Below are 11293 nucleotides of genomic sequence, written 5' to 3'. Positions count from 1 at the left end.
TGACCTAACTGTACCTTCTCTAGGTTCTGTCACTTCTTGTTTTTTTGTACCAAATCTTCATTTGGTGACCCATTGTTTGTACACTTTTTCTGGTGTATCTCTACAAATCATCCTGCAGTTATCCGACGTCATACTAACATCTCGATCTCCCTGGTACTTTTTTCAATGCCCTTGGTATCCCAAAGGAATGTTTCACCCTATTGTTCACTCATCGTTCCAAGATTTTCAGTTAAAAATTTCAAATTTGATTCCAAAAAGTGAAGTTTGAGACTCGTATTACAACCCCATTCCTTAAACTTTGTGAAACTAATTCCTTTGTGAATTTCCCCTTGGGATTAATAAAGTATCTATCTATCTATCTATCTATCTATCTATCTATCTATCTATCTATCTATCTATCTATCTATCTATCTATCTATCTATCTATCTATCTATCTATCTATCTATCTATCTATCTATCTATCTATCTATCTATCTATCTATCTATCTACAATGCATCCAGAAAGTATTCACAGTGCATCACTTTTTTCACATTTTGTTATGTTACAGCCTTATTCCAAAATGGATTAAATTTGTTTTTTTCCTCAGAATTCCACACACAACACCCCATAATGACAACGTGAAAAAAGTTTACTTGATGTTTTTGCAAATTTATTAAAAATTAAAGTTCTCAGATCCACATAAACCGATCAAGATTTCATCTGATGCCTCACAATCTGGATTAGGAGCTGTACTACTACAAAAGCATGATGAAACATGGCAGCCATTAGCATATGCATCTAGATCTCTGAAATGGAGCCGAGACTAGATATGCACAAATAGAGAAGGAACTATAGAGTATCACTTTCGCATGTGAACGCTTTCATCAGTTTGTGACTGGACAAGAATGGTTGAAACAGACCACAAACCATTGATTACTTTATTTTAAAAAACCTCTTAATGACGGTCCACTTTGTATACAACACATGATGATCAAGCTACAGAGATATACTCTGCAGGTAACATTCACTCCTGGCAGATGGATGTTTACAGCCGACACTCTGTCAAGAGCATAGATGAAAAGTATAGACATGAAGAAAAGATCTCAGAGGCAATAGAGGCATATGTGGATATGGTGGTAACAGCAATGCCAGTGTCAGACAGCAAAGCACAGCTTATTAGAAGAGAGACAGCAAAAGATGAAGAAATGCAGACGCTGAAAGTAGTAATTATTCAAGGAAGGCCAGAAAACAAGCATAACTGCAACCCACAAGTAAGTGATTACTGGAACTGTCGGGCAGAACTTACAGTTGTTGATGGGATTATCTATAAAGGTTGTAAAATTGTGATACCAATATTATTAAGAAAGCAGATGCTACAAAAAATTCATGAAGGGCATCTAGGCATTGAAAAATGAAAGAAAAGGGCTCGAGAGGTAATATATTGGCCCAGGATTAATCTAGATGTAAGTAATGAAGTGGAAAGATGTTCAATATGTTTGAAATATAGACCTAGTAATCCTTAAGAACCTTTAACACCTCATCCTGTACCAGAAAGGCCTTATGAAAAAGTTGGTGTTGATTTGTTTATCTGTCATGGGAAAGAGTTTCTGATGGTAACATTACTTTTCTGTATATCCTGAAGTGTGTGCATTGAATACTACAAACAGTGAAGCAGTAATAAAATGTCTGAAAGCTATTTTTTCCAGATATGGAGTACCAAATGAAGTCTTAGTGACAATGGACCACAATTTACAAGTCTTCAATTCAAGAACTTTGCAAAGGAATGGGACTTTGTACATAAAACGTCAAGTCCAAACTTTCCCCAGTCTAATGGACTTGTAGAAAGGTTGATTCAAACTATCAAACATCTAATGAAGAAATCTAAAGAGAGTGGAAGTGATTTTTACTAAAGCCTTCTATTATATATCAGAGTACACCCCTTGAACATGGAGCATGCCCAGCACAGTTGCTCATGGGACAACGACTACGATCAAACCTTCCAATGAAGCAGAACCTGCTAAAATCTGGAATGGAAGATGAAGTGAGAAAAGTTAAGGAAAAGCAAAAAAGAAAACAAATATACTATGACAGAGGAATCAGAACTCTCCCAGAACTGGAAATAGGAAGGGAGGTCAGAATAAAGGAAAATTCAGCAAAAACGTGGAATCTGCAAGGAACAGTTAAGGAACAAATAGACCCCAGATCATATATTATTGAAACAAGCAATGGTAGTGCTTAGAAGAAATAGACCAGCACACACAAGAATGTATTGTATACAGTTGTTACTGAAAATAGCATTGATGTTCGTAACAAATGAAAGCCACGTCTAGGTGTTAACTGAACAGGTACAATATTGCATTATTATTATTTTTATTTTTTTTAAAAAAGGGAAGATGTCAAGATAAGTAGTTTTCAAATAATCCCTTATATTACAATACTGGGGGGCTCTGCCCCCTGCTCGCTTCGCTCGCCAACCCCTGGTGTTGGGAATGACAAAGAGCGTGATGTATGAATGAGATATAGAATAGTGTGACGGTGTAGATGATGCAAATAGAAAGCAAACAATAAAGTGTGTGGCACAGTGTAAAGGTTTATTTGAAAATGTCTTTGTACACGCCGTTTAAGTGTAAAAGGTAATTCCAGCTCAGAATTTGTAAGGTCATTTAAGATGGTTATTGTTGTGATCAGAGTCAAGTTTGTCAGAGCTTAGAAAGAGTTGTGTCTCTCCAGGAAGTAATGGAATGACTTGGGTATTTATGTTTTCCACATTAATATTTTTTGGACATAATATAGTGCGTTGTGTTAAAAGGGGCATTTGGTCTAATGAGATTGCTGTTCCGAATCTCTCTGTAACTAAGTCGTCGCAGATAAAGGCTTGAGGAATTGTAATAATATGTGGCTGAAGTCCATCTGTATTGGTGAGTGTACCATCTCTCAGTTGTAATAAGCAATTGTTATGATCTGGTTCTGGACATCGTATCTTTTTTACTAACTGTATCTTTTGAAAGTAATGCCAATTGTCTGCGTATTTTAAGGTGCACTGAACAATAGCTGAGTGCATGGCATCTGGAAGAATAGCTAATCACTGTCTAAAATCTCCTCCTAATAAAAGTACCTTTCCTCCAAATCGAATATTATTATTCATAAACGTTTGTAGAAGTTTATGAATGGTGTTGAGTAAGTGACTTCATGCCATTGTACATTCATCAATAACCAACATTTTTTCAAGACGGATGTCACGTGCAGTGCCAACGTTAATGTTCATAGTGAATACCGATTTGTAGGATCTAATGTAGTTGATAAAGATTTAACTTTCAGGTACATCGTCAGTTATAAGCTTCTGTAGATATTCAGGATATGAATGTAAAGAAGGCAGTCTAATTTGACGCTTTTGACAACAACGTGTAAATGTATTACTTGTATTGCCAGTTGTTTCTTCAGGGAAGTGAACTGAATGACAATGATTGCAAATGACATTCATTAATCCGAATGAATTTTCCTGGTGTATGTTTTCCTTGTGCCGTTTAAGAGGCGCGTTGTTGCATGTGTAGTATTTGGGACGTGTTGTTTTGGAGCTGTAATCGATTTGCCTGTGCTGTGTGAGAAGCCCGTTGTAGCCTTCGCTGCCATTAACGTATGTCTGAGACGGGAGGTGTTTCGTTTTGAATCCGTGCCTGTTGCGATGCAGCACTTTGATTGATAGATTGCGTCATGTGGATCTAGGATGTAGATTTGTGCATATTTGCGTTGTTGATTTGTTTCAGGGTGCACTGTTCCAATGCGATGCAGTATTTGTGCACATATGCGAAAGCAGTATGGGCCATTGCCTTTTGGTGGCCTGATATTTACTCCGGTAGATGCAAAAGCAAATGAACTATTGTAGGATCTAATGCAGTTCATAAAGTTTTTACTTTTAGGTACATCGTTAGTTAGAAGCTTTAGTTGAGCTTTGCGTTTTTGGAGTCGAGACATTTTTTCTTTTAGAAATATGGATAAGTAATAAGGAGTATTGCACTCACTGTTAATATGGAGCCTTTTCTGCGGTTGAATGGTTAATAGTGCCTTATTGTAATGAGATCCACCTATGCTGCATAGCCGTCTATTTTGTTGTTTCTTTCGTGTTCGTGTGTTTGTTCCTGTTATCATTTCCTTTTCGTTTTGTACCCGTGACCGTGTATTCATGACTTGTTTCTTTCTCAGCATGCGAAATATGGATAAGTAATAAGGATGATCGCAGTCACTGTTAATATGTTTCCTTTTCTGCAGTTGAACGGTTAATAGTGCTTTATTGTAAGGAGATCCACCTATGCTGACACCTATGCTGTCTAGTGTGAAGGTGTTGATGTTCACTTTAGAATATGTGGCTTTGGGTGTCACTTCTTAAGGATGTGTGTGGGGGGGTGTTTGTGTGTGTGTGTGTGTGTGTGTGTGTGTGTGTGGGGGGGGGGGGGGGTGAGGATTGTTGTTGCGCGAGCGTCTTCTTTCTTTTTGTGTTCCTGTGTCTTGTTTGAATCCCCCTCTTTGTGTGTGTCCCGTCCCTTGCTTGTAGGGTCTGTGGGGTGGTTTTGTGTTCTTTTTTTTGTGTTCCATGGGCTTGTTGAATCCCCCTCTTGGTGTGTGTCCCGTCCGTTGCCTGTAGGGGGGGGGGGGGGTGCCTTGCTGTTGTGCGCGAGCCTCTTTTTTTTTTTTGGGTCTAGTTTCGTGTGCAATGTGTTTCGTGCTTTGCTTGCGTTTGAATACTTTTTTATGTGCCTTTTCCTTTTTTCGCTGCTCTTTGCGCCTCATTTCTCCATTTTTCCTGTGCTCACTCCTTTTTTCTGTGGTCTTGTCCGCCTCTCGCGGCCCCTCATCCGCCTCTCTCGCCCTCTTTTTGCGCCTGCGCAGTACGTCTTTTTGCAGCTACGGCCCATTGCCGGATGTGCCTGCGTCCATCATCCGGTTTAGCATTCTCGGTTAGTAATATGGATATGTTTACTTATTGTAAATTGGGGTTGCTCCCTAGAAAATTAATGAATGTGAATAGATATATGGCTGACCTGTAAGTGAAGCACTTGATAATTTAACTAGTACAGTCTACTTGAAATAAACTATGTTCAACTATTTGGAATCATATCACAGAACCCAAAGAACATGACACTAACCTCACAAATAATTCTGTACATGTTACTAGAGCTCTTTTCAGAAAAGGTGGGTGGCTCTGAAAAGAGCCGTTGGTTTTGAACAAAAGTAGTCTCTGCAATTATTTGGAGCTGGTGTACTTGGTAACTGCCTTGGTGCCCTCAGACACAGCGTGCTTAGCCAGCTCTCCTGGTAGCAGGAGCCTCACAGCAGTCTGGATCTGCCAAGAAGAAATAGTGGATCGATTGTTGTAGTGAGCTAGGCGAGAAGCCTCGCCGGCTATGCAACCGAAGATGTCGTTCACAAACGAGTTCATGATTCCCATCACCTTAGAAGAAATGCCTGTATCGGGATGAACTTGCTTCAGTACCTTGTACACATAGATGGAATAACTTTCCTTCCTGGACTTTGTGTTTTTTTTTCCTCTTTTCGCCTGGCTCTTAGAAACGGCTTTCTTAGAGCCCTTAGGGGCAGGAGCGGCTTTCGGTTCAGGCATTGCTGTAGAGTGTAGCGATGAAAAACTGAAAAGAGCACTGACTGGAATCTTTCTTCTCTCATTGAGGACCGAGCCAATGCCTCTCACACTCCATCTCTGTGTTTCTAATATGTGAGATTCATGTTAACTTGTCTCATAACAATCAGTTTTGGCTGTTTTGGTTGGGGGTTGTGCGAGTTCCTGTTGCTGAATTTTAGGATGGTTTAGGTGTTTAGTCGTCCAGTATTACCTTTGGTCATTTGTGTTTCTTATATTGGCATTTATCATATTGGAGAATCCCTTGAAGAGTTTTGTTTGGGTGAGTTTCTAGTTGGGTAAATAGTTTGATAGAACTCTTCTGAATGGACTGTTGAATCGACAGGGATTTGGTGTCTTGATGAATCAAGTCGTTGGTTACATACCATGGTGCGTTGAGTGCCATTCTTAGATCTTTGGTTTATAGGCACTGAATCTGACGGATGAGTACATTGGGAGCGTATCCCCATACTGGTGCTGCATACAGTAACTGAGCTCTGATGATGCTTCTGTACAGAAGTATTTTGTTTGTTTGTAGTGTTCAAGTTACTTTTTCTATTCATCAGTGGGTACAGTTGGCCGAGTGATCTTCTTGCTTTGGATATACTTTCAGTGATGTGGTAACTCCACGTTAGGCGGTTGTCTAATATAACTCCGTTATTTTGCTGTGTTTTGCCATGAAATGGGACGACCAAACATTGTTATGGTACCAGGCGGTGGTTTGTGCCTTCTGCTAAAAAGGATTGCAGTGCTTTTTTCTGGGTCGATGCAGATTCTCCATGTTTGAAACCATTGCTCCAGGGTTGTGACAACCCAAGTTTGGGTGGATTTGTAAAGTACTGCAGTATCATCTGCATATTGAGCCAGTGTTGTGCTACTTGTCTTTGGCATATCACTTACAAAGATGTTGAAGAGGATTGGTGAAAGTAGTGAGCCTTGAGGGACACCGGCAGTTATTTTCTTGAGTGATGACCTGATGCCATTTAACTTTATCTGGAATTTTCTTCCTTTAAGAAAAGAGGCTGTGAGGTGAACTAGGTAATTTGGAATACCTGCCTTAATCATTTTATAGAGAAGGCCTGTGTGCCACATGTGAAAACATAAAAAGATGTAATTGAACAAAATGCATGTGTGTATAGAAAATAGGACAGAATGATGAAACTTGTTTGTGTTTTGCGTACGTGACAAAAAGCATGTATACTTTCTGGAAGTTTTCTTTTGATGATGTGTGTGACAAGAAAATATACCTTTAGGGTAATGACTTTACAAAATTGGAAAAGTACAATGAGTCAGGACGCTATTTTTTGCTTACGTGGTCAACGATCAGGAGATTAGAAAGGTATAAAAGAACAAGGACATCTGCGCTCGAGGCAGATGAAGCGCGGTGTCCTAGGACTGTGTTTCTCTGACATTTTACCCTTGCCTGGTATGTATTAATAAAAGGTTTTGACTAATTTTAATTTTCTTCTCTGTCTTCAGTCACAAAAAGTGTCCACAGTTTTTGGCGCCCGGACGTGGGGCAAGAGACGGCCGGTCGACTCCTCCAGCGAGACCATTTCAGTGATCCGTCTTACCAGCGGACTGCCGTTAACTTGAGATCTCCGGCAGCAGAGCATGCAGCTCCGGCAAAAGTTAGGACTGCCCTGTCCTGAAACAGTTCTTGCGTGAGGAGCCCCTGGTCTCCTCTTTGCTACATCCACGGTGACTGAACGGATTTCCAGACAGAGCTTGCACACTTCCAGGCTGGGGTAAGCACCGGGGGATTTCCGAACATTTTTTATTTTCTAAATAACGGGAGGGCGAGTTTCCTGTTGACCGTCTAGTCATACTCATATCTCAACGGGTTGCTTAAGGTGATGGAGACTTGACCCAAGCAGTTTGACGCATACGAAAGGTCTGACGAAAGGATACTGGCCTCACCCATATCCTAGACTCGGCTGGACGTATTGATGTAGTATTCTGCTGAACCGAATCGGACACGAAGTCACCTGAGCTGGAATCCGGGGATGTGAGCGGACAGGCTAACGGGACGAGTAACGGGGTGGTATGGAAATATAAACCGAAAAGAGCACAGATTACAGGATTGCTGTTAGGACGGAATGATACGTAGCGCTATGGAAGATATGTAGCTATGGAAGATATGTAGCGCTATGGGAAAATAAATAAATCTACATACGGAATAAGCAACAAAACCGTGTTCTCCTGGGAACTGGATCAGTACCGATAGTTAGGTGTCTCCCCTTGAAACTAAGAAGGGAACAGTTTAGGTTTAGTGAGTGGCACACTTAATGCCTCGCTGATTCATACGTACAAGGGATTAGGCGAATCAGTATATAGTTGGAAAATTAAATACAGAACCCGGGAGAGCAAGGGGACATAATGGGAACTTATAACAGTAAGCCTGTTAATCGCCGCACAGGGGGATCAAAATCATTAGTGCTGGAAGGATTATTTTCGGAGGATCAACAGACGCCCCGTAAAAATGGGTCTCCTAGAAAATTTATAGAAAAGAAGACAGGTTTAGATTTATCCTATTATTTTTTTTTTTTTCCCCCTCCTCAGAACCAACCTCAGGCACCTCTATTATCCCCTCCTCTATTCCCCATTCCGATTGCCCCCCCCTGCACTACAACTAGCAGAAGTTTCTCCCGATGAATCCCCAGGCACAGATCACTATGACTCACCCTGTACTACACAAACCCCCGTCTCTAAATGCACTCGAAGTCACAAACCAGCTCCAACTTTTTTCTCCTCTAATCCTTCACTTACTTGCCCTTTAATAGAAGTTTCCAATCCCCATTATAACCCTGCCCATCCAGCTGGACCCCAAAATCCCACAACAGATATGATAAATCGGAATTGGGACATCCAAGAACTAAAAGATGTCGTGAATGCACTTCCAGATCCAAAGGAAGTAGGAGAACTAAAATTTGTTGAACAACTTGATCAGTTAGATAGCATGTATAAGCCTAATGCTGCTGAATGGACCCAGGTACTTCGTCGAAAGCTTGGGACCACATGGGCCACTGTTAGCAGGGGTGTCCGCAATGACGTTCCATGGGTATGGAACCCAGCTTTAACTCGAGGACAGGGGATAGGTGGAGAAGGCGAATTTAACCCACAATGGGAGGCGTTGAGACAAAATATTGCAGAAAAATATAAAAAAGGAACGGACTGGTCCCTTATTTCTGCTGCAAAACAAAAGAGATACGAAACAGTTGATGAATGGGCACATAGGATTCAAGACCTTATGGCTAATCACTCGGGCTTGGGAAATGCTGATGACCGCACCCGAGCTGCAGTTCCACCTTTTGTTTCCGGTTTGCGCCTTGATATACAAAACAAGGTCCGCACTTCCTGTATTGAGTGGGAAAGTGCCACGTTTGATGAAGTCAAACGACATGCTGAACATGCCGAATCGGACTCTCATGCCAAATTATTGGCAGCACAGATGAACTATTATACCAGGAATGCTCCTGACCAAGGTCGAGGATATGGCTTTAGAGGAAGGGGACGAGGACGAGGAAGAGGACGAGGTGGTTTTAGAGCTCCTCCTGTTGACCACACTAAGAATCCTTTTATTCCCTCTCCCTTAAATTCCAATGCTAATTACTACTCTTGCCATGCTTGTGGTAAAACTGGACATTTTCGTCGGGAGTGCCCTCACAGACAGCAACAGCCCCCACCTCCCCTTATTCCACCTGTTTTCTCTGACACCCCTGACTAACAATACTGGCCATAGGAAAACGCTGGGACCTCCAGCCACTCTTTTCAACTACCTTTGCTCACCCATAATTCAGAGACTGATCCTTTATTGACATTGTTCGTTGATGGCACTGAGACTGTTTTCTTAATCGACACTGGTGCCACTTGATCTACTCGCTAGCTGGCAAAGGTCCCTGCTTCAAACGAAAACTGTTACTGTGCTTCCTGCTTCTGGACAACCTCACCTTCTTCAAGTATCAAAACCTCTTCAAGTCCAGTCACGTCCTGGCGGACATACTTTGTTCAACCCTAAAGTTGTTGTGTCAAATTACCCCTTACCCCAAACCCTTTTTTGCAGCATGGACTTTAGATATTTCCCCACACACCATTCTCCTCAAAGCCCTACACTCTTTTTCCCCTTGTCTTTTTCCCAATTTACAGGCCCCTGACATTTTACTTCTGGTACTTGCCCCGAAACCCTTCACATCTACTGTGTTTTTATTTCATCCACAAAGGCAGCTGCTTCTGTTCATTTTACATGCTCACAGCACATATATTATCTTGGCAAATTAGTGCCTCATATTTTTCCTTAGCTAAATCACACACTGTTAAATGGGAGAAAATAGGGCCATGGGTGGAAAAATGCCTTAAAAGAACAGACTGGTTACAAGTTACTCCAGGTATTTTTGATACTCCTGACCATTTAATAACTAAAGTAGTGTTTCAAAGGATAGCCCACCGTGAGCCTCTGGTGATCCACCCGAAATCCTCCTTCCGCCCGCACCGTGCCCAATATCCTTTGTCTCCCGAAACAGAGGCTGGCATCTCCGCCGTACATTCCGATCTCGTCAAACGCGGTACCGCCGATGGACATGGACCGTCATGCCTCAGGGATACAGAGAAGCCCTTTGTGTTTATGGTTAAGCTCTTGCCCAAAAATTTAGAAGGCTTTTGGCCGGACGGGATACAGTATGTAGATGGAAATGGTATGTAGCGCTACGGAAGAAAATTGTACAATAGATACTCAGAAATTGTTGCTGTTTCTGAGGGACAATGGCCATAAAGTTTCTAAGGTTAAGCTGCAGCTAAACAAAACAACAGGTTATGTCTGTTTTAGGTATTCTGGGCTACTGCAGACAGTGGGTTCTAAATTTTACTGAAAGAGCACAGCCGTTGCAACAACTGGCTGAGAAGGCTCTCTGTGACCTCAAAGCTACTCTTTTATCTGCGCCCGCGCTAGGTTTGCCTGATCATTCTCGTCCATTCACTTTGTTCGTGGACGAAAAGCAGGGATTTATGAATGCAGTACTGACGCAACAACATGGAGATAAACAAAGACCGGTGACTTATTTTTTCTAAAAAACTGGATCCAGTGGCCGCAGCACTTCCTCCGTGTCTTCGTGCTGTGGCTGCAACAACAGAAACTGTATTAGCAAGCACGGATGTAGTTCTCATGAAATTTCTTCTGTCCTTTTCTTTTTTCTTGTGACGTGTGCATTGAGTTAATAGTCCATTTGTTTCTGTTTCCTTTGCTGCATTGTTTCCAAATATAGTGTAAATATAGAATAATACTGGGGTGAAGTGTGTTGAAAATGGTTTGGGTGATTTTGTGTGTTATAGAGTGTATTAAAGGGATCCCTATGAGTATCAGAATGTACTCTGTACTTTGTCAAATGTTACAATTGAAGAATGGAGCACCCTCAACCAGTTACGCAGTGGTCCAAGGGGACCGCCTGCTGGAAGCAAATCGAATTTCATCAAGCTAAGTGCACAAAACAGCTGAACTCGTAGCACTCACTCAAGCATGTCAGCTGTCCGAAGGGAAGATCGTAACAATTTATACAGATTCCAGGTATGCTTTTGGAGTCTGCCATGATCATGGAGCATTATGGAAACTAAGGGGATTTAAGACCAGTACTGGAGAGCTCTAACTAAAAACTGAAAAAGATAATTATCGATTTGTGTGATTGGTTTAACG

At 41.5% G+C, this 11293-nt stretch overlaps 1 protein-coding gene across 1 annotated transcript; it reads right to left on the bottom strand.

Moving 5' to 3' along the window:
- Positions 1-5211: 5211 nt before the first annotated feature.
- LOC114658788 (histone H2B type 2-E-like) lies at positions 5212-5595 on the bottom strand. The gene has a single exon (XM_028810842.2). The coding sequence runs from the start codon at positions 5593-5595 to the stop codon at positions 5221-5223; it is 375 nt and encodes a 124-aa protein (XP_028666675.1). The 3' UTR covers positions 5212-5220.
- Between the last annotated feature and the right edge of the window lie 5698 nt (positions 5596-11293).

Source organism: Erpetoichthys calabaricus, chromosome 10, assembly GCF_900747795.2.
Source record: "Erpetoichthys calabaricus chromosome 10, fErpCal1.3, whole genome shotgun sequence".
Lineage (NCBI taxonomy): Eukaryota > Metazoa > Chordata > Cladistia > Polypteriformes > Polypteridae > Erpetoichthys > Erpetoichthys calabaricus.
The sequence above is the reverse complement of the archived record's forward strand: the minus strand, read 5'-3'. Positions and strand labels throughout refer to the sequence as shown.

Coding starts and splice junctions, on each gene's coding strand:
- LOC114658788 (XM_028810842.2), bottom strand. CDS start 5,595: ATGCCTGAACCGAAAGCCGCTCCTGCCCCTAAGGGCTCTAAGAAAGCC.